Source organism: Peromyscus leucopus, chromosome 3 (genome assembly GCF_004664715.2).
Source record: "Peromyscus leucopus breed LL Stock chromosome 3, UCI_PerLeu_2.1, whole genome shotgun sequence".
NCBI lineage: Eukaryota > Metazoa > Chordata > Mammalia > Rodentia > Cricetidae > Peromyscus > Peromyscus leucopus.
The window spans coordinates 142,648,192-142,674,847 of NC_051065.1; the positions used below are offsets into that span (position 1 = coordinate 142,648,192).

General features: G+C 42.2%; 2 protein-coding genes across 3 annotated transcripts in view; both read left to right on the forward strand.

Annotated features, from left to right (window-relative positions):
• Positions 1-9,384, forward strand: part of LOC114701403 (ovostatin homolog) — a 43,110-nt gene extending 33,726 nt beyond the window's left edge. Inside the window, exons 27-36 of the mRNA XM_028881490.2 lie at positions 818-892; positions 2,146-2,311; positions 3,041-3,252; positions 4,301-4,510; positions 5,519-5,643; positions 6,253-6,343; positions 6,823-6,891; positions 8,196-8,295; positions 8,947-9,022; positions 9,232-9,384. Of these exons, the coding sequence (XP_028737323.2) occupies positions 818-892; positions 2,146-2,311; positions 3,041-3,252; positions 4,301-4,510; positions 5,519-5,643; positions 6,253-6,343; positions 6,823-6,891; positions 8,196-8,295; positions 8,947-8,999 (1,101 nt within the window). The 3' untranslated portion in view covers positions 9,000-9,022; positions 9,232-9,384. The remainder of the gene's footprint in view (positions 1-817; positions 893-2,145; positions 2,312-3,040; positions 3,253-4,300; positions 4,511-5,518; positions 5,644-6,252; positions 6,344-6,822; positions 6,892-8,195; positions 8,296-8,946; positions 9,023-9,231) is intronic.
• An 11,025-nt stretch (positions 9,385-20,409) lies between these two features.
• Positions 20,410-26,656, forward strand: part of LOC114701425 (pregnancy zone protein-like) — a 45,100-nt gene continuing 38,853 nt past the window's right edge. For both annotated transcript variants that reach the window (XM_028881511.2, XM_037204103.1), the window contains exons 1-5: positions 20,410-20,563; positions 23,438-23,621; positions 24,440-24,593; positions 24,733-24,785; positions 26,129-26,149. In XM_028881511.2, coding sequence (XP_028737344.1) covers positions 20,478-20,563; positions 23,438-23,621; positions 24,440-24,593; positions 24,733-24,785; positions 26,129-26,149 — 498 coding nt within the window. In that variant the 5' untranslated portion in view covers positions 20,410-20,477. The remainder of the gene's footprint in view (positions 20,564-23,437; positions 23,622-24,439; positions 24,594-24,732; positions 24,786-26,128; positions 26,150-26,656) is intronic.

The following is a 26,656-nucleotide window of genomic DNA, read 5'->3' on the forward strand; positions in this document are numbered from 1 at the left end:
CTTGGTCATTGTCATGTCTTAGTTCCTATTGCTATAAAGACACACCTTGACCACGGCAACTCTTATTGAAGGAAAATATTTCATTGGGGTGGCAGCTTACAGTTTCAGAGGTTCTGTCCATTATCATCATGGCAGGCAGTGCAGAAGCAGACATGGTGCTGGAGAAAGAGCTGAGAGTTCTGTATCTTGATCCACAGACAACGGGAAGTGAACTGTCTACACTGAGCGTAGCTTGAACATAGGAGACCTCAAAGCCCACCCCCACAGTGGCACGCTTCCTCCAACAAGGCCATACCTACTCCAACAAAGCCACCTAATACTACCATCCCCTATGGGCTTATGGAGGCCAATTACATGCGAATTACAGCAGTCATGGTGTTGATCACAGCAGTAGAGCCCCAGGAAGATGCTATTGTAACTGCCACTTTGGCAGGAGTTTCCACGAAGTCTTTCATCTCCTTTCTGTCCAACCGCATCAGCAAAATGTTTCTTTGCTTTCCTCAAATTAATACCAAAAAAGCCATGTGAGCTGCTCAAAATTCAGGCCAAACACCAGGCCACATAATACCATATACTTATGCACAGTTCACATATGTTTAACATTCTTATGTTTTATTTAATTGCTCCATTGAGTGTTAATGGAATCTCACTCAGATAGCATGACTACGATTTATCTAACTTAAAAACTATGTGTTAAAGTGTTTTTGTGAATAACAATGTTTGGTCAAGCATTTTTTCCTAGTTAGTCTCAATTCGGAAACAGCTGTTCTTTTGTGTTCTGCTATCCTAATATGGCTCACTGTTTCTTTGTTTTCAGGGCAGCGATGAAGAGGATGTTGTGCTCACTGCATATGTCGTCGGGGCATTCCTTGAAGTTGGATTCGATTCCAGTGTATGAATTCCCATCATTTCTGGCTTCACTTAGCTGAACGCACGTTATTAGACAGACCCTGGATTCAGAATGACTTGAAATTTGTAGACAGGATAAGATACCAAGACAATATGTAATCCATTACCATCCTTTAAACTGATGATATTCAAAATTCTTCTGGTGTACTGATAGGATTGAGGTTTCTCCCAGCTTGGATACAGTCATGAAAAAAAATACTTTTTTGTAAGGTCTCAGGTATTTATATGTTCCCTGAACTGCAGCCATGGACTTCAGATTATGAACCTCTCCTGTGGAAGCCATGAGGGCACACACCAGTCAGTGTTCAGTGGTAACTCCAGTGTTGCATAAAATCAAGGCAAAAGGATCATGATGTTTGAGGCCAGTCTAGCCTATACAGCAAGACCCAGAATCAAAAACAAAGGCAACTATCAATGAAAAAGAATGTCTGCTCTCAGAAAATCCATGGTCTAGAAGTCTGTTTTCAAGTCACAGAAGCATTTTCAATATGGTTTCAGTCCACAGACTATCCATTTACAAAATCTGTTCCTAAAAGAGATACTATGTTTTCAGGGTTGTTAGTGTATCTTGAAATACAAACCTCTAAAGGATGAAAGTAAAACATTTTAGGTCTAAAAGAACTGTGTGTGATCTGGGGAGATCACTCAGTAAAGTACTTGGCTCACATGCATGAGGAAGACCTGAGCTCTGTTCCTAGAATCTGTGTACAAATGCAGGTTAATATGGGGACACATGCCTGTAATCCTATTTCTGATGAGACAGAGAATGGAGGAGATCCTTGGGACTCTCTAGCCATTGTCTCAAACGAGGTAATTGGTGGTCTTCAGGTTGGCACCCAAATCCATCCTCTGACCACCATGACACATACACAACATAGATACGCACACACATACAGTTGTATGTTTTGAGACATGAAAGAAGTTTATATTATAGGTAAAACATTGCTGATCTAATACCAAAACTCACTTTACCCCTTAAATTTTGTTTCCCCCTACTAACAATAGTCCAAATTTATTTTTCTGATGCTTAATAAAGCTAGATCATGTGAATACATGATAGTTTTGTAAGTAAAAATAGAGTATGTGAATAGATGTGATAGGTTTGTATATAAAATGTGCTTCGGGGATATATTATGTACATTGTAAACTGCATTATAAGCAGGGGTTAGCCTAAGTATTCAGCAAACTCATGAAATGTTCAGGTGTCACTTACGAGCATCTCTTCCCCTCCACCAGTTTCCCGCCCTCCGCAATGGTCTCTATTGCCTGGAGGAGGCATTTTCAAATGGTGTCACCAATGGCGACACACAAGCTGTTCTGGCTTACGTGTTTGCCCTGGCTGGAAAAGAGCAGCAAGTGAAATCCTTACTCCAGAGCCTGGATCAATCTGCTACGAAAATCAGTAAGTCTTAGTCCATGTGGCTTTGCAGGGGAGAAACTACTGAAAAGGAAGCGAGGCTCTGGCTGAGGGCTCACATCAGAGCCCCCCCTCCCCCAAGGGGCCTCTGCTTCTCCTCCAGAGCGCGTCAGCAGCACCGTGTCTTCAAAGACTGTCAGATAGTTAATTTCTCTCTTTCTCTTTTCCACCATTTTTTTTCTCAAACGGATGAAGTAAAGGAAATTAAGCATGCTGCAGACAATAATTACTTCTGAAACCACTTATGACCCTAAGGAGACACCGTACTTATTCCCAGAGTCTGTATGGAAAAATACCACAGCCTGGCTAACTTAAACCTCAGAATGCTTTTTCTCTCTTAGAGGGTAAAAGTCTAAGATCCGAATAGCAGGAAGTGTGGGGACTTTGCCCTTTGCCCTGGTGTGGTGTTTCCTCTGTATGTTGACAGCCTTAGCACCCTTTTGTATGTCCATATTTCCTCTTCTCATAATCACCATCAAGCCGGACCGTGTAGCACCTTAGAAAACTCATTCTAACTTTATCATCTCTTTAAAATCCTATCCCGAAGTCCAGTCACATTCTGAGGTTAAGACTTCAGTATATGAATTTAAAATTCAGGCCACAACAAGAATCCAAAGACTAGAACCTGTCCCCTCTGAATGGGTAAGTTATAGCAGCTTGTTTTAAGGACTGTGAAAATTCTTTTTATAGAGACCCATTTCTCCGTTTTCTCAGATAATATGATACACTGGGAGAAAGAAGAGAAACACAAAACAGAAGGCTCCCCATCATTCATTCCTTCGGCACTTTCTGGTGAGACAGAGAAGACCTGCTATGTGCTGTTGGCTGTCGTTTCTCAGGTCACTCAGGACCTTGATTATGCTAGTAAGATTGTTCAGTGGCTTGCCCAGCGGATGAACTCCCACGGAGGCTTCTCTGCCATACAGGTGATTAGCCTGATACGAGGTGAATGTGTTTAATGCGGAAGATGCCACTCTAGATGACAACAATAACGGTCATGCAAACATAGATTCTGGGATGATGAATGTTTGATATTCTCTGTAAAGATTTTTTTTTTTTGCTTTATGTGTATGAATGTTTTCTATGCATGTGTGTGCACCACATACATGCCTGCTATATTACCTTGATCTGGAGTTGGTTGTGAGCCATGATGTGGGTCCTGGGAATCAAACCTAGGTCCTCTGCGAGAGCCACAGTGCTCTTAACCTCTGAGCCATCTCTCCAGCCCCCACACTTGATATTCTGAATCCTGTTTTATTTAGTCATGTGCTAGTCATTGTGTTTCAGACACTCTTTTGGGGAGATTCTATTTCAGATGATGCGTGAGACCCTCCCTTTAAGGAATTCAGGCTATCTGTCTCTCCACTGAGCAGTGGAATGTTAGTCTAGAAGCGTTTTCTGTGTAAGAACAGAGTCTTGGTACAGCTGATATCTGATGGCACAAAGGTCAAACCACATGCCAGTTAGGAATAAAGATCTCTCCTGCCTCTTCTGTGGTCCCCACATCAGAAAAAGAAAAGAGAGGGAACGGGAAACAAGAAAATGAATGGCCATGAAGCAGTGGATTTTCCCTAACAGGGAAAATTGAAAGTCGGGGAGTTGCAGGTTCGTTGCAGGAGTTTCCCTTCTCTCTCCTTTAAGGCTGAGTCCCCATGAGATGGCAGGCTGAGGAATTTCCAAAGACCTCTTCTGACTTTGGTCCCTCTTTAAGTCATCCTATTGCACCACACCTTCACTCTCTGAGTACACGTGATGTGATTTTTCCCCAGTGGGGATGGTTATTTATCTTTAGAAAACTAAAATCAAATTAAGTTTTGCTAAAGAAAATGAATTGGCAGCGTCTCACACATGTAAACATTCTCTGTTGTTCGGGGCATCGTTTCTTGTCCTGTCTCCAGCTTCAGGAATGTTCGTAGGAACTGGCTGGGAGTCCATGGTCAACCATGACTGACCTTGCACCACTGTTCCACGCAGGACACCACGGTGTGCCTTCTCGCCCTAACCCGATACATGAAGTTAACTGGCTCTAACTCACAGAACACCGTCACCTTGAACACTGAGGAATCTGAGGAGGTTTTCACTGTCAACAATGATAACCGCCTTGTGGTACAGCGCTCAAAACCGTCCAAAGGGCACGGACAGTACACAGTGGCTGTAGAAGGAGAAGGCTGTGCCTTTATCCAGGTAATGGAGGCCCTCCTCAGAGGGAGAACTGAGCTTGCCTGCAAGAATTCAGATCCCTGTTCAGTTACACGTGAAGTGTTTTGTCATTTTGACTCTTCCTGTAATTATCTCTACTTCCCTCACATTTTTATAACCAATAGCAGAAAATACAAGCTATGTTATGTAGAATTTATTCCCATTTTTTATTCATTTTAAAGTTAACACACAGAGGGACTAGAGGATGACTCAGTGATTGAGAAGAGCACTGGCTACTCTTGTAGAGGACACTGAGTTTGATTCTCAGCACCTACATTGCAGTTACAACTCCTGTTCCAGGAGATCTGATGCCCTCTGCTGGCCTCCTTGGGCACTGCACACAAGTGGTACATAGATGCAGGCAAAACACCCATACACATGAAATAAAATAAGTCTTTAAAAAATAATAAAGTTGGCATGCAGAGTAATAGGCTTCATGATAGCATTCTCATGCATGTTTTGTTCTTATTTTTCTTCTCTTTTATGTCATATGCACTCCATTATCCCCTCCCAAACAAGAGCTCTTCTCTCCATTTCATGATCCTCTTTCTTGTCTCCTCTCTCCCTCTGTCTTTCTCTCTCTCCATACACATATACACTCACATAAGCACAGATATGCAAATTAAATATTTTCATGGTCCTCTTCCTGATTTTTTTCTCTCTCTCCCCCTCCCTCTCTCCCTCCCTCTCTCTCTCCATACACATATACACTCACATAAGCACAGATATGCAAATTAAACATTTTTATGAATTAAATTCATTCTTAGACAGTTTTGCATAAGCACAGCTAACTAACAAGTTTCTTGAGGAATACTGTAGAAGTATTCCATCCTCATCAAATTACATCATCATGCTGTGTCTCATGAAAACTACATTTAGTTTATCCTGGTCCCCTGATGATAGCGATGTAAGGCACATTAGTAATGGAGTTAGATATTCAACAGGTCCTTCAGTTCTTACTACAGATTTTTTGTAAAATGTTATCCTTTCCAGGCCACCCTCAGGTACAATGTGCCACTTCCTAAGAAGGCATCAGGATTTTCCCTTTCCTTGAAAATGGAGGAAAGCAACCCTTCAGATGTATTCCAGATTAAGTTTGACCTCACAGTGACCCTCGAGTAAGTATAACATCTTGATATCCACTTCTAGGTTAAAGAATTACATCAAAGAATTATTTCAAGTAGGACTGAATAAAAACAAGTTTGAATGATGGTGACTATGGTGAGTCATGTGTTGACGGGTGATATTCTACACCACAGTTACTTCACTCCTGGCTCAGTAGCAGATCTTGAGCAAGGTCCATCTATGCGTGTGTGGTTCACACTCCTCAGCTACAACCTGGGAGCTGTTGCCTTGCTGACAGATCAACAGTGTGGAAGATCTCCTCTGGTGTTGGGCAAATCTAAAGCTGACAGGAACCTACATAACATAAACACGGAAATTTTGTCTGTAAATTCTGACTTGGGGAGATTGAGGAAACTTTGCGTCCACAGACTTCACCATCTGTACCAGCTAATGTCAGGTCATACAGTTGTCATCTCGTCCACTGTGACGCAGCTGTGATGATTCTTTGACATTGGAGAAGGAAGTTTTCCAGTTCTTCCCTTGCAACCTTTGCCAGCTCTCCAGACGCCATGCTTATTGGTGTATCTGTCTGCCTGCCACCCTCACTGAGAGAGCTCATGTTTCTAAATCCATGTAGAAATGTGTTTGCTTTTTCATGCCAGGTATACGGGAACTCATGAAAGCTCCGATATGGTCCTTGTGGATGTGAAGATGCTCTCTGGGTTCACTCTTGTCCTCTCATCCATCCAGGAGGTAAATATGAGTGTCCCTGTTCACTAGCACAGAGAAAATGGGAATACGTAAGAAAAAAAAAATCAAACTAAATAATGGAATCCTTCATCCAAGCATACGTCTTCAGATTTCACATGTGTCTTTTGTCTGTACTGGAAGAGGAGAAACTATATTCTTTTTTTTTTTTCCAAGACAGGGTTTCTCTGTGTAGCTTTGCACCTTTCCTGGAACTCACTTTGTAGACCAGGCTAGCCTGGCTCTGACTCCCGAGTGCTGGGATTAAAGGCGTGCGAACTATATTCTTATTCTGCAGTAATGCACAGTCATTATGCCCATGGTTCATCGTGTATTTCCTTACCCAGTTCCCTCATATACTCACAGAAACACTGAGGTGCCAAGGGACATTTCCCTAAATAGAAGGCACAGTGTTCATTTCTAGAGGGGGACTCTCGGGTATTCTAATGCCTGATCCTCATCCCTTCCTGTCAATCTCTTCAAAGCTTAAACACAACGACCAAGTAACGAAGACAGACATAAAGAAAGGCCACGTTCTTCTCTACTTGAAAGATGTAAGTTCAGCAGCAATAGTTTTTTTCTTTCATGCTTTGTCTCTGAGTTTTATTTCATGGCTTTGTCTTCTGAAGGGTGTTTGAAAACTTCTATTTATCATAGATGTGTGTGAAAGAGTGTATTGTTTAATGAGACACTGAGTATAGTCAGTGTTCTGTCTCACTAATCATATCCTTTGTATTAACCAGTTATTTCATGTAAGCATGGTTGCCTGACTAGATAGTTCTCATATTTAGAGGCATCTTTATTCCTTACAGAATGTAATGGAGTCATTTACAGAGACAAATAATTAATTCTTCTACAGCTTGAACTCCAATGAAGGATAACATGATTTTTTTTATTGTTTAAACTGTGTATATTTAAAATGTATCCTGTGACATTTTGATATACATATGCATTTCAGATTAATTATTATAAACAAGCAAACAACCCTTTCTTCATATAATTAGATATTTAGTATAATACTTTAAAATTTATTCTTACTGAGTTTCATACACATATACAACATATTTTAATCATAGTCACTCTTTATTCCCCACACCACCTCCCAGGAAACTTACACACACACACACACACACACACACACACACACACACACACACACTCCCTCCAAACTTCATGTCCTTTTTTTAATAACCCATGGGTCTAATTAATGCTACTCATATGCACATGGGTATGGAACATGCATACTGTAGCATAGTCAACCTACCAGAGACCACACCACTAAAAAAAACTGACTCTCCCTGCCCCAGCAGACTTCCTTTGTCAATAGTGAAAGGTGTTCTTCTTCTAACATGCCAAATAATTTCCTATTGTACACGTACCACAGTTTCTATATCCACCAGTCTGTTGATAGACAGACACGGGTTATTTCAGGTTATTTCTATACCTTGGCAATTGTGGCCAATGTTGAAGTGAGCATGGCAGTGCCTTTTCAAGATAATAATCTAATTTATCTTGGATGCACCCTCACAAATAGGCTTTCTGAGTCATATAGTAATTCTATTTTTGTTTTGGGGGTTGAGGAACTCCAAACCATGATGTGAATTTTAGAGCCTTCCTTTCTAGGCACACATCATTCCTACTCACACAAACCGACAATTCTCTAACATGTTCACCTAGGCAGTGTGACTTAAATGTTTGCGTGATTTAATGTCAACTGACTCGCTGTTTTGCTATTTTATAAGACAGTGATGGGATTTCGGGTTTTAATTAGGTAGGTCATGAGCTTGTGGAGTAAGTTTCTCAATGACTTTGTTTTTTCAGACCTACTAGGACTTGCTTATCATTCGTGTCTTTTTAGGTTCCCAGGACACCATCCAGCTTCACCTTCTCTGTCGAGCAAACCAACATTGTGTCCAACATCCAGCCAGCCCCAGTCATGGTCCACAGTTACGAGAAAGGTAAGCAACCACATCACAGCTGTCAGACATGTCCGTAGCTCACACTCTGAGCCGCTACATTCCCCAAATCATCACTGTCTGTCTTTAAAAAGTGAGTAAGTGATGGTTTTCTGTTGTGTAACATTTTTTTAATTCCATGGTGTGGATTCTGACTGTGCCAGTTCCCAAGGTATCCCTAACACTTGGCATCTCTTTGATGAATTGTGAAGACTCGCCCTTCACTTGGAATATAAACGATGCTAACCTTCCAAGCCTTTCTCTGTTGTCTTTACTGGATCAAAGGTTGACTATTGCATGTGGCTTCTCTGGTTTTGACTTAAGAATGGAAGTGAAAACCTTGATGGAAAAAATATAATGGATTATGTTTCAAAACACTTAGTGTGTTGTGGAGACCATGGCACATCCCCTGGAAGGTCAGCTCGGAAAAAATCTGTCAAGGAGTAGATAGCACACTCTGTCCTTGCTAACTTAATGGATTCCATCACAGAACTTACCTTAGGAGAATATTTAAGGATTGACAAATGCATGCGGGATTACTTCTCTTGAAAAAGTATTGGAAAGATACAATTTAATGTCTTTGTATGGCCTGCCACAGTCTAGTTACACACAGTTGGAGACTTGATAAAGATAGATGCTCTTCTTATTTTTCAGATGAATATGCCTTTGATTCTTACAGCTTCGATAACATTTCGGATTCCCAATAAGACAAAGCAGAGCATAGAGAAAAGTAAGGATATTGTGTTGAAGCCTTCACAGCAATGCATGTGCTTCTTACAAATCTCTCATTTTTATGAATTATTTGACAGGTCATAAATATATATGTACACATACTTATATATCAGCATGCATGTTATATTTATAGATTCATATATATGTATGTACATATAGAGACATATACATTTGTGTATTTATTGTTAAAACTGTCTTAAATTCCAGGTAGGAAACTATTTCTTTGAATAAACTATTCTCCTGGTCACCATCCTGAAAGAGAGCCACGACCAAGCACCTCATATCCTGAAGAGTCTTCAATCACAGTTGACTTCCTTACAGCTTCAGTTCTTTTCTTCCCATTAAATGACATCATTTCAAGTCTGGGGCCATTGTTTTCTGTTCTTCCTACTTTTCATTATGGAAATCTCAGGGCTTTGTGAGTGCCACTGAATAATCTGCTTCCTTTTTTTTTTTTTTTTTTTCAACTTTAAACTCAAGTTTGGGCACTTAACCTATACAGAAAGACTCCTCAAAACCCAAAGAGGGAGTGTACTAGGTAGAAGTGGAGGTGGGGAGATTCGGTTAAAGTTTAAAAAGGACTCTGTCAGCTCGACACAGAAACACACACAATAAAACATTCTCCGGGAACGATCAGAAATCGGGGCAGGTGGGAAGCAGAGAAGAGTCCCAAATTAAGTGATGTATTGAGTACAGGATTGAGAGGCTAACTGCAAGGCATTTGTCATTTTAAAAACTGTTGTATGGCTTCAAGCGTAACACTTGTACCAAGAAAGCGATACTGTACGTCTACTCTTGGTCTGACTTAGTATTTCTGCTGTGGTAATGGATTTCAGGTGAGGACAAAAAGGTGGGAAGAAGCTGGAGAAAATGCTAGAAACGAAAAGTTTCTGTATCAACTTTAACATGGGTTTCTGGATTCACTAAGATTCTTTACAGACAAGAATAAGCTACCAAGTTCTGCGGTTGTGCAGTTAAAGAATTTGGAACCAAGATCTCCTAGAGCAGTGGTTCTCAACCTTCCCAATGCTGCGACCCTTTAATACAGTTCCTCATGCTGTGGTGACCTCCCAACCATAAAATCATTTTTGTTGCTACTTTATAACATAATAGTTTGCTACTGTCATCAATCGTAATGTAAATATCTGTGTTTTCTTATTTTTTTTAAAGATTCCCTTTTTGTTTGTCATTTTTCGAGACAGGGTTTCTCTGTGTAACAGCCCTGGCTGTCCTGGAACTCACTCTGTAGACCAGGCTGGCCTCTTACCTCTGCCTCCCAAGTGCTGTGACTAAATGTGTGCACCACCATGCCCAGCTAATATCTGTGTTTTCTGATAGGCTTGGGCCACCCCTGTGAAAGGGTGGCTTGACACCCTCCAGGACACCATGACCCACAGGTTGAGAACAACTGTCCTAGACTACCAGGATACAACAAAATTTGAAGATATAAAGCATTAGGTGGTTAGCTGTGCTTCCTCATGTAGTTCCTCCGCTCGGGGTATCATGGTCACAGTACCTACACACATTTAACCATATGCCCGTTGACTGGCATCGCAGTGAGCACTTGCCCCCAACTGTGTACGAGATTAAGCTTATTCCACTTAGTTAAGATTCGGTTCTTCTACGTTATCAAACATAGCAAGTCTAGCATGTAAACAGGCCATCAGCACTCATAAAAATATCAAAGCAAATAAACACAGTCTGCCTGAATACTCAAAGATTCCACTCAGGGAAAAATATACCTCTTATAGCATAACATTTCCAAGAAAATTGAGGCATTTTACTTTTTGTTGTTTTGATAGGTTGATTTGTTGACCATGTCATGCTGACCTAGTTAAAGAGTCCTAGTCTTGAGTGTTGACAATGGATGAACACTCCCTTGATGTAACATAAATTGCTAAAAGGTCTTATTAACAAAAAAAAAAAATCCAGTGTAGCTAGAGTTTTCCTGCCTGGCCCACAGTCAGGACAAATCTCTGTCACCCGCCAGTCCCACAGCTGCTCAAACCCAACCAAGTAAACACAGACTTATATTGCTTACAAACTGTATGGCCATGGCAGGCTTCTTGCTAACTGTTCTTATAGCTTAAATTAATCCATTTCCATAAATCTATACCTTGCCACGTGGCTTGTGGCTTACCGGTGTCTTCACATGGTGCTTGTCATGGTGGCTGCTGGCAGTGACTCCTTCTGCCTTCCTGTTCTTTCTTTTCTCCTCTCTGTTAGTCCCACCTATACTTCCTGCCTAGCCACTGGCCAATCAGTGTTTTATTTATTAACCAGTCAGAGCAACAGATTTGATATACAGACCATCCCACAGCAATCCAGAGCCAGATATTGGGGTTAAAACCCGAGAGATCAGAGGAATAGGAAAAGCCACGCCAACCTCACCTTACCAGCCCTCAGTCTCCAAAGAGACCTGCTTCCTGTCTACCCATGCCTGTATGCCTTTCTGTTCTGCCATCTCATTTCCTCTCTTTGCTCAGCTACATCACTTCCTCTTTCTGCCCAGCTCTGTCACCTTGAAGTGTGACAGTCAATGAAAGCATAGGAACAGCCACCCCTGTAGTCTTACCTTCTGATGGGAAAGATAAACAGTATGTTTATAATGTAATCAAACAATGCACACAGACATAATGGACAAACATAATAGAGATATGAGAAAGTGATAAATGTTGTGGGAGATGTAAAGAGTCAGAGGATCCAGAACAGGGAGCTGGGGACAGAAAGACTGGGATTTAGGGATAAACATTTGAGACACGACTTTGGGGATAATCTCATGCAGCAATGACATTCAAGCAAGGACCTGGAGTAGAAAAGGGACCTCAAGACCTAGATATCTCAGGAAAGATTATTCCTGGTTATAAGATTCCAGGAAAAGAAACAGACTCACAAGGTAGGGATGTGCTCTGTGGTCAAGGAAGAGCAACTAAGTGTGAACAGACCAACAGAAGAAATCAAGGATGGGCACCAGACGCCAGGCCACTTAGGGGACTGAGGGTCATCGCTAAGACCTTAGCTTTCTCTCTGTAAAAAGCTGTAACTCGTTGCAGGTTTTTTGGGAGAAGAGGTACCTGACTGGTTGTTCTAATATGATCACCTCACTACAGTTATTGAGGACAACCTGTAGAACCACAACAATTTGGAGGGAATGTTACTTACACATTGTGTGTGTAGTGTGTGTGTGTGTGTGTGTGTGTGTGTGTGTGTGTGTGTGTGTGTATGTATTCAGTAGATACATATATACATCTATATGTATACATATGAACACATCTAAAGAGTGTGAAAGACATGTACAATGGAAACTTTAAGACAGTGTATTACATGGTATTTTCCTTCTCCAAATTGAAACAGTCCTTCCAGTATAGAAAGGAAGGCTCATGAGCCTCAGGAGGGAAACAAAAGTTCACATATCCAAGAAAGCAAAAACTTAAAAGATTTTTGAGGCTCCTACCTAGCAATGCAAAATGAATAAAAAATTTCTGGGGGGTGGAAACTCCACCAGCTGTGGAAAGAAACGATTGTGGTGGTATTTTGTGTATGCTCTAATAAATAAAGCTTGCCTGAAGATCAGAGGGCAAAACCAGCCACTAGTTAGCCATAGAGGCCAGGCAGTGGTGGTACACACCTGTAATCCCAGCACTTGAGAGGAAGAAGCAGAAAGATCAGGAGTTCAAGGCCACTCTGAACTACACAAGATTGATCCAGTCTGAAAGAGAAACAGAGCCAGGCAGTGGAGGATCACACCTTTAATCCCAGCACTAAGGATCCCATGCCTTTGCTCCCAGTTCTTGGAAAGCACACATGCTTTTAATCCCAGCACTAAGGAGGTTGAAACAGGAAGTGATGAGGCTGGGTGGAGAAAAGGAATGTAAGCAGGGAGGAGACAGGCGCTCAGTCTCTTTTTGGCTGAGGAGTTGGTGAGGTGAGAGGTGGCTGTGGCTTGTTCCTCTGATCTTTCAGCATTTACCCTGATATCAGGCCCTGGGTTTTTATTATGACCGATTAGGATTTGTGCTACAAAAGATGCTAAGCCCTGTGCCTGTGGCTGTGTAAAGAGCCCCAGGGATGCAGTTTTTAAGAGCTGTCACCATGAGGGTGGCCTTTCTAGAGAGACAGCTACTTTTGAATTATCCCTCTCCCTGGAAGCAACCCCTCACCTATATTCCTGTTAGTAACCCCAATAAAAAAAACTCATTTGTGGCGATTTAAATAAGAATACCCCCTACAGGCTCATATAAAAAGCTTTGTCACCAGGGAGTGGAACTCTTCCATAGAATTAAAAGGATTAAGATGTATGGCCTTTGTTGGAGGAAGTGTGTCAGGGAGTGGTCCTTAAGGTTTTTAAAAGCCCATGCCCCACCCAGCTAAATATCTCTCTCTCTCTCTCTCTCTCTCTCTCTCTCTCTCTCTCTCTCTCTCTCTCTCTCCCTCCCTCCCTCCCTCCCTCCCTCTCCTCCCTCCCTCCCTCTCCCTCCCTCCCTCCTTCCCTCTCCCTCCCCTCTCTTCTCTCTCCTCTCTCTCTCCCTCCCTCCCTCCCTCTCCCTCTCCCTCTCCCTCTCCCTCTCCCTCTCCTCCCTCCCTCTCCCTCCTTCCCTCCTTCCCTCTCCCTCCCTCCCCTCTCTCCTCTCTCCTCTCTCCTCTCTCCTCTCTCCTCTCTCTCTCTCCTCTCTCCTCCGATGATAATGAACTAAACCTCTGAAACTGTAAGCAAGCCCCCCAGTTAAATGCTTTCTTTTATAAGAACTAAACTAGTGACTAAGAGTTTGGAACCAGGGACCGGGGTATTGCTGTGACAGGCCTGCCCCTGCTGTTTGCTGGAGGAATGTGGAAGACTGTGGGGCTCACTAGTGAACTAGAAAAGTGCTTGGAAGCCTTAAGTGGGCCTTAATGGGCCTTCCTAGTAAGAGCATGGGAGACAGTGCAGAGGGTAATTTGAACTGTGCAGGCCCAGCTCAAGAGGTTTCACAGGGAAAGAATATTAGTAAGTGACCTAGAGACTGTTCTTGTGATATTTTGGTGAAATGTGGCTGTTTTCTTCCCCTGCCCAAAAAAAATCTGCCTGAGGTTCAATTGGAGAGTTTTAGATTAGTGATAGGGCAAAGGAAATTTGAGGACAATCAGATATTGACTGTGTTGTGTGGTTATTAGTGATCGCTTCCATGCTGATCTATAATAATGAAAAGGAGCAAGTTGGACAAAGAGAAATACAAGCTGTACAATTTGAGAAGAAACAGAGCACCAGGAAGTGCAATAAAGCTAAGTCCAGTGCTCAAGAAGATGAAAATTTTCAAGAAAAACCTGATGCTAAACGGAATAAAGGGAGTGATGACCTCCAAGCAAGAGCAAGCTAAGCTTCCAACTTGTGAAAGCAAACTAAAGAAAGACTTGAGCAATGAAGGAAACCACTGTCTTAGTTAGGGTTAGTTACTATTGCTGTGATGAAACACCATGACCAAAGCAACTTAGGGAGAAAAGAGTTTATTTGGCTTACACTTCCACAGCACTTGTTTCTCATTGAAGGAAGTCAGGACAGGAACTCAAACAGGACAGGAACCTAGAGGCAGGAGCTGATGCAGAGGCAATGGAGGGGTGCTGCTTACTGGCTTGCTCATCCTGGCTTGTTCAGCCTGCTTTCTTATAGAACTCAGGACCACCAGCCCAAGGACGGCACCACCTGCAATGAACTGGGCCCTTCCCCCATCAATCACTAATTAAGAAAATGCCCTGTAGTGATATCTTATGGAGGTATTTGCTCAATTGAGGTTCCCTCCTTTCAGATAACTCTAGCTTGTGTTAAGTTGACATAAAACTAGTCAGTACAGCCATCACCAACAAGATCTGGTGTAAATGTAATTAAAGGAGGGGACCATGTTCCAGCCCCAGCAAGCAGCTGCACTTGGTAGTTCAGGCTACTGAGTTTGGCCAAAGTGGTTGGCTTTAGAGTCAATGATACAAGAAAGGGATTGTGGAATCTCCCTCCTCAGCTAAGGAAAGCCACTGAGGTCAGGCATGTGTCAGGGCTGTCCCATCATGAAGCCCCAGAGGGAACATTTTGTGAAGCTGTGAAGATGAAGCCTGGACTTCGTTGAAGACCCCAAGATGTTGGAGATGCCAGTGCCATATGATACCTGCCAAGAGGAGTTACAGGGTGTGGAACCAGCCCAAGATCAAGAAGTGTGTTGCAGTCAACAAAGCTGAAAGGAGTTGGACATCTGAAGAGTGCTTTTACATCAGACATGGAGATGCAGAATTTGGAGTTTGTCCTACTGGTTTTAGGTCTTGCCTTGGCCCAATGTTTCCTCACTATGTTCTCTTTTCTTCCTTTTGGAATGGTAATATGTATCCTGTGCCACTGTATGTTAGAAGCATGTGATCTGCTTTTTTATTTCATTTTACAGAGGGTTACAGTTAAGAGATTGCCATGAATCTCAGAGACTATGAGCTTTGGACTTTTAAACAGTGTTGAGACTGTGATAGATGATGGGGACTTTTGAAATTGGAATGAATGCACTTTTGCATTAATTATATGGCTACAAACCTACAGGAGCCAGGGAGTAGAATACGGTGGTTAGGATAAGAATGGCCCCCACAAGATCATATGTTTGAATGCTTACTCACCAGGGAGGGGAACTCTTTGATAAAATTAGAAGGATTAGGAGATGTGGCCTTGTTGGAGGAAGTGTGTCACTAGGTGTGGACTTCGAGGTATCAAAAGGCCATGGTAGGCCCAGTCTATGTCTCTGCCTACAGATCATGTTGTAGCTCTCAATTACTTCTTCAGCACCCTGCCTGCCATGGCTGCTGCCATGTTTCCTGCCATGATAATGGACTAACCTTCTGAAACTATAAGCAAGTCCCCAATTAAATGCTTACTTTTGTAAGAGTTACCTTGGTTGTGGTGATGTCATGCCCAGATCACAGAGACCCTCAAAAGACCACCACAGAGACTGAATCCCATATGTAAAAGCAAAGAACCTTTATTTTTCAAGCTCTGAGCTTGATCTCTCTGTCTGATGCAGAGAGCCCTGAGCTCAGGTGGGGTGGGTTTTTTTTCATAGCAGAGGTTGGAGTGAGGAGATTTCCAGGGTTCAGGACCCTGATTGGCTGACATTTGTCTAGGGTATATGTAATGTTTGGAATGTCAGGTGTTTCCCCTTAGGTGTAGGCTCCACTGGGTGGGGTCAGCTTAAGGCTTTTCCTGGGTCCAGGTGTTGCCTGCCAGAAGCTGTGTCTGGTCCTCTAAGCCTGTCTTGGCAGCTGTGTGGTCAAGCTGTTTTGGGGCCCCCCACATTGTCCCTTCACAGCAATAGAAGAGTGACTAAGACATCATTGGTTCACCGAATTAGACATTGCTGCACTCATTACTTTGGTCTGTCACAGGCTCCTTTCTGGGATGAGAAGATATGTGTTTATTGTGTCTCCCCAAAAGTATGTCATACAACACAATGCAAAAAGTAATTGAAGAAAATATCAGAAGAAAGAAAGACCTCCCATGATCACAGATCAGCAGAGTTAATATTGTGAAAATGGCCATCCCACCAAAGCAACCTACAGATTAAGTGCAATCCCCATCAAAATTCCAACACAACTCTTCACAGAAAGTTCTTTAAAAATCTTAAATTTAATATGGAAGCACAAAAACCCCGGAGAGTCTAAACAACCCTGAACAACAAAGCTGGTGAAGATTCCACCATCCTAGATTTTAAGTTATACTACAGAGCTGAAGTAATTAAGACAGCATAAAAATGGACACATGACCGGACGTGGTGTCTCACACCTTTAATTCCAGCACTCCAGAGGCAGGGGCAGGTGGATTTCTGTGAGTTCAGGGCCAGCCTGTTCTATAGAGTGAGTTCCAGCCAAAGCTATATAAAAAAGCCTGCCTCCAAAAAAAATGGACACATTAATCAATGGAATAAAATTGCAAACCCAAATATAAGCACACACTTCTACAGCCACCCTATTTTTATCAGAGGCCAACAGCACACATTGAAGGAAGGACACCACCTTCAACAAATCATACTGATCAAACTGGATGACTATGTATAGAAAAATGAAACTAGATCTTTATGTCCTACCCTGCACAAAACTCAATGGACCAAGAACCTCAACATAAGACCTGGAACCCCAATCCTAATTAACATAGGAGAAAACAGGAGATATACACAAACTCATTGGTACAAGAAAGGACTTCCTGAATAAGACCCTGGCATTAAAACCAATAACTGATAGATGGGACCTAATGAAACTAAAAAGTTTCTGAATAGAAAAGGATACCATTATTTGAGTGAATCAGCAACCTACTGAATGGGAAAAAATTTTTACCAGCTTTATATCTGATGGGGAGTTACTATCTAGAACATGCAAAGGACTCAGAAAACTAAACACCAAGAAAACAACAACCCAATTTAAAATTGTGGTGTGGAACTAAACATAAAGTCCTCAAAAATGAAATAAAAATAGCTGAGAAACATTTTTTTCCTGTTCAACAGCTTTAGCCATCAGAGAAATTCAGACTAAACTACTTTTGAGATTTCATCTTACCCCAGTCAGAAGATTAATTTTCTACAAGGGCATTTTCATCATGTGTATAGGGGGTGGGGAATGTCATTGAAGTCTTGCAAAAAGACAGAACGGATGAGTCCTGTCTCCCTTGACAATCCCAAGCTGATCTCTGAATGCTGACACTGTGTGACACAAAGCATGTGTCTTTGCAAAATTAAAATAGCACATTGTTCACGTCCCGTTTGTCTTTCTTCCTCCCTCCCAGATTCCGCTCAGGAGCACCCACTGAGGGCTGCAAGGTGGAAATACATTGTGTAATCCTCTCACTTTCCCGCTCCGTCCTCTGCCAGAGCAAGACTCACAACAGGAGAAAACACACCAAGTTATGGTGCTGGATGAGTTGTGGCAATGATTATTCCCCCTTCTGTTTTTTCCTTAGAACCCATGTCTGTAACGCTGTGTACTCATATGAGCTTCCGTTTATGTCTCCAAATGCCAGTAATTCCAAAGGCAGCTCCCCCAGTGTACACTGACAGGGGAGGACACCTGCACTCTCAGCCCACTCACAGTTACCCAACACTGCAAACACACGTCTCAGGAAGTGACATTGGGTTAGGACTATGTCCAAAGGTGATGATGTTTTCCACAGGTTTTTTTTTTTTAAGTAGTTTTACTCTGATGGTTTAAAATATTCGTTGTTTAATTAACATACCCAACTTATCAGCAATGAAGACATCAACTCCTGTAACCCTTGTTGCTATAAATATTTAATGGTATAATTCAGACACAGTTTTGCATTTTATTCACAAAAGCAACTTGTCATTGCCGTTAAAACTTTGGTGGTTAGTAGAATATGAATTTGCTCATCTTGATGAATGTGTAAGAGTTGTTGGAATGCCACAGGATTTATCATCTACACACTGATTTGTTTATCTAGTGGGGTCGGACACATGCCACAGCGCACAGGCAGAGGCCAGAGCACAGCGTCAAGGATTACTTATCTCTTGCCGTGTGGGTCCTGAAGCTCAAACTCAGGTTGTCAGGTTCGGACACAGGTGCCTTGACCTGCCCAGCCATCTCATGGGCTCCTCAAGGTTTGTGTTTGACATCTGGTAAAAATCTGCCATTCAGAGTCAACTTTGGCCTCAGTCTATTTCAACATCATTTTTGGAATCCTTGAAATTATGTGTGACCGCTAATCTTATGATTGTGCAGCCATCACTGTCCTACAGTTGACCCTCGACACGACTTGCGAGTTATTTTAGTGTGTGAAGACCCTCTTCCCAGCAGTGTCGCATGTATTTTAGATGTGCCCTGGAGAGAAGACCTTCCTTCTAGTTTCTTACAAAAAAGACAACTTAAAACATCAATATTTAAGCCGGGCGGTGGTGGTGCATGCCTTTAATCCCAGCACTCGGGAGGCAGAGGCAGATGGATCTTTGTGAGTTCGAGGCCAGCCTGGGCTACCAAGTGAGTTCCAGGAAAGGCGCAAAACTACACAGAGAAACCCTGTCTCAAAAAACCAAAAAAAAAAAAAAAAAAAAAAAAAATCAATATTTGTGTAAACTCTTATAATCAAGGAATCTTCAGCTCGTCTTAAGCTTCAAACACCCATTTCACTCAAATTTATTGCTGGTATGAGAAAATAATGACATTAGAAATTAGTTCTTCTTGTTCAATCTGGGATTTGCTATACTCATGTATAAATGATCATTTTTGCTTAAAAACACTCTTTTACCTTTTCTAGTTGCTATCTACTTTGTGCTGAGAACAGGACAGTAGTAAATGAGCATGGGAAAAACTGAAGGTGAGGATGTCTTACATTTAGACAGTAGCTCTCCAACCTGATTGCTTAGCCTGGAACTGAGAAGTACAAGAATTACCTTAAATACAGGAGTTCATTAAAAGACAAACTAATTTAACAACAAGTACTGAACTGCAATCTAGGTTATTAGCAGATGTGGTTTGTGTATATAATGGGCTAAGTGTAGACCATGGTTCTGGTCAACTAAAAGTTGGAGTGCTATATTAGCAAAAGTCTGTGTTCATTTGCATAAAAGGCCAGCCATGGAGGTATTCACCTGTGCTCATTCACATAAAAGGCCAGGTGTGGAAACGTGCACCTGTGGTCCCAGGCCCATGAGGCAGAGATGGGAAGATCACAGCAGCTCTCTGGCCAGCCAGTCTAGCCAATGGGTAAGCTCTAGGACAAGTGAGAGATGACTACCTCAAAAATAAAATGGGGAGCAATAGGGAAGTTTCCAAATGACAGCCTCTGACCTCCACACTTGCATGCATCCTCAGACACGCACACCCCTGTAGTGTCAGAATTTTCCCTGGGGAGGCCTGACACAAACGTCTATTCACCTCAGATAAGGAAACAATGACAGGCCAAAGTCATGATTAAACTACCAAAGTTGAACTTGGCTTTATTTTTTTTTTTCAATTTCTTAAAAAAGACTATGAAGCACATACCTCCAAACTTACCTTATCTGACATTCTAAGGTAAATTTCATTTATGTCATTGAGTAAAGGCAATGCTCCATGAATTACCAAGAGGAGATATTATATATTTGCATTTATTGTCCTTTTTTAAAAAATGTCAAGCATATTGATAGATTTCATCAAACCATGTGATTTATTTTATTTTTCTTTAAAAATTGTTTAAAGTGCTAAGCATTAACCTGAGTTAGTGGCAGCTTCTAAGCACCATTTTTAAACATTTGGGTAACTTCAAAAAGTTGGTAAAAGAATAGAGACAGTCCTAGAAATTATCTGGAATTGATTTTTTAATAGTGAAGTAGTTAATATGTTACAAAAATAAATGGTTGGCAGTTTACTCTCACTGGCCATCAGGTAAAATAAAAACCAGTGGACCTGGACAACGATCAGAGTTCAAGGGGCTGAGGGCTCAGACCCACTGTTCTTTCCTGGCCCTCTCCACCATGAGGGGAAACGAGCAGCCCACACTGGTCTCACTTTTACTGTTTCTGCTTCTTCTTCCCAGAGATGCCACAGCTACTGCAAAACCGTAAGCAATTCTTACTTCAGAAAATTCTGTTGTGTCCTTCCTTCCTTCCCTGGTGTCTCCTTCCTGGTTTCCTATGCAGTTATCTGTTATCAAAGAACTTGGAAGGCCCAGTAAGTTGTTATGGCTCATGTAGAAGATATACTCCTGTTCTAGAGACCTCTGAGATATATAGGGAAGTAATCTTGTCAAACAGTACCAGATAAGAATATAGAATTCCTACCAAGAAAAAAAAAGGATAAACTGTTTATCATAACGGTTCTCAATTTTCCTAATACTTCGACCCTTTAATAGAGTTCTTCATGTTGTAGTGACCCCCAACCATAAAATTATTTTCATTGCTACTTCATAACTGAAATATTGCTACTGTTATGAATTATAATGTAAATATCTGTTATGTAAGATGTATGATATGTAATCCTTGTGAAATGGTCATTCAACCCCCTCCCCAAAGAGGTCACAACCCACAGGTTGAGAACCACTGGTTTACCGATTCATAAACGCCCTGCAGTGTCCTGGTGTTGGGAAGTAACTCAGTCTCTGTTTCCCTAAGTTGAGGGGCACCCAAGACAAATGGGTGAGAGACTTTGTGAGTCTCTTTGCTGAAGCCTTCAGAAAACATTTAGGGGCTGCTAGTAGATTTTAAAAAACATGTTAACAAAATTCAGACCCTTCCTGAAATATCTCACAATATGGAAAAAAAAAGAGATATGGTGCACACAAAAAAGAGAGAAAGAAGTAAAGATAGAGAGCCTTCAGATAGAAACAGCCATTGCAGAGGCCTCTGAGAACACCCACCAAGAAAGCCTTAGACTTCATAGGACCTGATATAGGGAAGGATCTTGTCAAGTTTGACAAGGTCTTTTGAAATAGGTTTTTTTGTTTTGTTTTGTTTTGTTTTGAGACAGGGTTTCTCTGTGTAGCTTTGCGCCTTTCCTGGATCTCACTCTGTAGACCAGGCTGGCCTCGAACTCACAGAGATCCGCCTGGCTCTGCCTCCCAAGTGCTGGGAATTAAAGGCATGCGCCACCACCACCCGGCTTAGAAATAGGTTTTATGAGATAAAAATTTTCAGGACAGAAAGACACTTTGGAGGTGAGAAGCAATGTGAAACACACAACCTTGCAGAGGGCTACACGTTTGGGTGCCTGACGGTGAACAGCAAGGATGTGCCCGGAAAGGTGTGTTCTCCTCTTGGCAGTGTAGGGGGATGTCTGCTGATTAACCTAGCTTGGCTTGGCCTGCATCACCAGACAGTAAGAGGAAGAAGAGAGCTGAGGTTGCTTCTTAAACTGGATTGAAAAGCAATCAGCTTCTCCCCATGTGTTACATGTTAGTGTCCAGCGTTTCCTGGATGAAAGAGCTGTGGTATTTGTATGGAAGCTGAGGTCATGTGCAGTCGGGTTTTTAAGGCTTCCAGTGATGAACCACTAACTCGTTCATGGCTTGGAAATTTGGAGTTTCTAAATATATAGTAGTTGTCACATCAGATGGTGTGTGTGTGTGTGTGTGTGTGTGTGTGTGTGTGTGTGTGCCTGGCATAAACGTCTACCCACCCCAGATAGGGAACCAACAATAGACCAAAATAGTGATTCTTCCAAAGTCCAACTTGATGAACTAATGTGTTTATTGGAGTTACCTAGAAACAAAGTGCTAAAGAGACCCACAGAAATCCACAAAGATACCCCCACAATAGACTGCTGGCAATGGTGGAGAGACAGCCAGAACTGACCTACTCTGGTGATGGGATGGCCAAACGCCAAATAGTTGTGCCAGAAACCCCATCCAAGGACTGAGGAATCTGGATGCAGACATCCACGGTTAGGCCCCGGGTGGAGCCCTGGGAGTCTAATTAGTGAGAAAGAGGAGGGTTTATATGAGTGAGAATTGTTGAAACCAAGGTTGGATAAAGCACAGGGACAAATAGCCAAACGAATGGAAACACATGAACTATGAACCAAAGGCTGAGGGGCCCCCAACTGGATCAGGCCCTCTGAATAGGTGAGACAGTTGATTGGCTTGATCTGTTTGGGAGGCATCTAGGCAGTGGTACCTGGTCCTGTGCTCATTGCATGAGTTAGCTGTTTGAAACCTGGGACTATGTGGGGACGCTTGGCTCAATCTGGGAGGAGGGGACTGGACCTGCCTGGACTGAGTCTACCAGGTCGATCTCAGTCCTCGGGGGAGGCTTTGCCCTGGAAGAGGTGGGAACGGGGGAGGGGTTCAGGAGGGGGGAGAACAAGGGAATCCGTGGCTGATATGTAGAATGGAATGGTATTGTAAAATAAAATAAAAGGAAAAAAAAAGAATATGAGTCAGGGATTGCTTACAGGAGCATGAATAATTCAAAGACAACTACATAACCAAAAGTCTCCCCTCTGTCTGGGTGAAAGCTGCATCCTTGGAGCTCTCTACATGACTTACAGGTAGTTCTGCTGGTAGCGGCAACCCTTTGTGCTCTCCTCTCCTACTGCTTCTGTCACCATGGAGAGACCTCATCAATTCTGTTAGCCTCAGCTCCCCTGAACTCCTAAGATTTACTTCCTAAGTCTTGTGTACTTCCCTCCTCCCTCCAAGAAGGAATGTTTGTTTCAATTTGGAGGAAATTGCTACACAGCAATAACTTTTTTTCATTTTGGAGGAAATTGCTACACAACAATAACTTGAATTGATTGCCCAAGGTCTCTAATATCCTGTGGGTGAACATTTACAGAACACCAGAGCATCACATCAGTGTTTAATCTGGGGTTTTATGGTGACCTCTGGGGAACCCAATCTTGCTGAAACCGATGGCTAATGGCAATATAAAATACACTAGGAAAAAGCCACAGTAATGATGTCTTTTGAATCCTTCACGGTTGATCCTCTTCTCCACAGACAATATGTGGTGCTGGTCCCATCACAGCTCTATGCAGGAGTTTCTGAAAAGGCCTGTGTCAACCTCCACCACCTGAATGAGACTGTGACACTCAACATAATTCTGGAGTATGAAACCCAGATCACAAGCCTCCTCACAGGCCAGGCGGTGGAGAAGGATTCCTTCTACTGTCGCCCTTTCACGGTCAGCGTCCTTCCTGGGATGTGTGGTACTGGTAGAGAGAGAGTAATCAAGTTGAACTTTATGTTCTCATCCATCAAAAAAAAAAAATCTTAAGGAAAAACCGAGTACAAAGTAAACTTAAAATTTCTTTTTATGATACTTACAACTAGATCTAACGGCGTGCTTGAAAGTTTACCAAAGCTGTAGGAAAGATTTAATTTTACCTTAAAATGAACTTCTAAGGTAAATACTATTTATACTTTTACAGATATAAGTATTGAGATTCTTTTTTAAGATTTATTTTCACTTTATGTGTCTCTGTGTATGTGCACATGAGTGCAGGTAACCACTGAGGACAGAAGAGGGCACCCTTGAGCTAGAGCTGTGGACAGTTGTGAGCCTCCTGACATGGATGTGGGACCATAATTCCTCTGCAAGAGCAGTGTGTGCTCTTAACTGCAGAGTCATCTCTCCAGCCCTTGAACACAGATTCTTAAAAGTCAAGTTACTCATGTAAGACAGATGGTTGATGCTGGCCTTGGAAGGTGGAATATGATATTATTTTTAATACCAAGACTTTGCTGTGAAAATGTAAAGACACCATCTCATTCACTGTCCTGACTGCACTGAAGAATGGTCCATTGTCTTCACCCTCAATCTCAGTGTGAATTGTTAACATCACATAACACAATCATAGTAGTCTATGGATGTAACAGGAAACTGAGTCCTTGACATTCCCTTGCCAGCTCTCAAGGATTCACAAAGAGACCAGACACCTGTAAAAGCTGAGCACTCGGAAGTGGGCCTGAGCATACTCTTCCCACGCTTCTGTCTTGCAGATCTCAGGTTTGCCATCATCCTCAGCATTCATTACGGTGCAGATACAGGGGCCAACCCAGAACTTCACAAAGAGGAAGCCAATGCAGATAACAAAAGCAGACAGCCTAGTCTTTGTCCAGACAGACAAACCCATATACAAACCAGGACAAACAGGTATAAGGAACTAACTGAGCAAGGACAGCTGTGGGGCTGCTGGTGGGTGGTATTCTTTATGACTGAACTGCAGTCATGGGGTCTCTGGCCCTGGGTTCCCACTTGGGGGCATCTCACAGAAAAAAAATCTCTGTTTCAGTGAAATTCCGTGTTGTCTCTGTGGACATCAGTTTTCGCCCATTGAATGAAACGGTGAGTCTCCTTTCAGTGGGTGAATTCAAATAAGCAAACATTTAAGTCTGATTCATTTTTTAAAAAAAAAACCCTGAAACTCATGAAAGAAATGCCTAAATCTACTACAGGAGACTGCCCGAGAGTATCCATGCCAGAAGCATATGCAGTAGTAGCATTCAGGCAGTTCACCAACTGCATTCTTTTTTTTTTTTTTTTTTTTTTTGGTTTTTCGAGACAGGGTTTCTCTGTGTAGCTTTGCGCCTTTCCTAGAACTCACTTGGTAGCCCAGGCTGGCCTCGAACTCACGGAGATCCGCCTGCCTCTGCCTCCCGAGTGCTGGGATTAAAGGCGTGCGCCACCACCGCCCGGCTACACCAACTGCATTCTTAAAGTAGATAAAGCATTCAAAATCAAGCGGGTCCTGGTGATGCATGCTTCTAATCTCAGAATATAGGAAGCTGAGTTGAAGGATCTCAAGGCCCTTGCCTGCCTGGACCACACAGTAAGATACTGTCTAAAAAATAACAACAAAAAGATATTCAGTTGAAAATGTTCTCTTAAAAGATTTCAGCCACTTCCAGGAATGTATTTTGTTTCTCTTAAGCAAATATCATTTGCGAAATAATAATATATTTATTATTCAGATCTTTCATCCACATAGATTTCCTCAGATGTATGCTAGTCATAAAAGGAAATCTGTGACTTCTTAAGAGATTTATGTCCCACACTCAGGAGGCAGAGGCAGGTGGATTTCTGTGAGTTCCAGGCCAGCCTGGTCTACAGAGTGAGTTCCAGGACAGCCAGGGCTATACGTAGAAACCTGTCTTGGAAAAAACGAGAGAGAGAGAGAGAGAGAGAGAGAGAGAGAGAGAGAGAGAGAGAGAGAGAGAGAGAGAAGAGAGAGAAGAGAGAGAGAGAGAAGAGAGAGATTTATGTCCCAAACTAAACATGTAAAAAGCTATGGATCGAACAGGGGACCTCTCCTAGTTTAGATGAGAAAAACAGAGACTTTGTTTCTCTGTGCTATAGGCTTTATCTCCTGATGTCATGATTGTCTCTGACGCCCATGAATATGTGGAACTTGATGGGTGAAAAAGAAAAGGAAGGCATGAAGTTGGGTGGGTAGAGAAGAGGATATGGATCTGGGAGGAGTGTGGGAGGGGTAAATATGCTCAAAACTCATGGTACAAAATTCTCAAAGAACTAATTAAAAAAGAAGATGGTATGGAACAAGGAAATAAATCATGGATGGTATGAAAAGAGAAGCAATTAAGTTCAGCAAAATCTTTAGACTGTAATTTTAAAAAGATGATCTCTTTCTAAATTCCAACACACACTCATACTATTTTTTTTCTTTTCAGTTCCCTGTCATTTATATTGAGGTAAGTAACAAACTGTACATCTGAGTTAGAATGAGGGCACCCTACAAGTCACGTCAAATTTCTTTTCTCCTTTTACATGCCACCTCGACTAAACAAATTTTTGTTTTTTTGTTTTGTTTTGTTTTTTTGACTAACTCAAGTTCTTTGGAAAAGTAAAACTTAAACAAAGGATTGCAGTTCTTTAGGGTGGTGTAGCTAGAGTTTTCCTGCCTTGCCCACAGTCAGGACAAATCTTTGTCACCCACCAGTCCCACAGCCACTCAGACCCAACCAAGTAAACACAGAGACTTATATTGCTTACAAACTGTATGGCCGGGGCAGGCTTCTTGCTAACTGTCCTTATATCTTAAATTAATCCATTTCCATAAAGCTATACCTTGCCACGTGGCTGGTGGCTTACCGGTGTCTTCACATGCTGCTGGTCATGGCGGCAGCTGGCAGTGTCTCTCTGCCTCAGCCTTCCGCTTCCCAGAATTCTCCTCTCTCCTTGTCCCACCTACTTCCTGC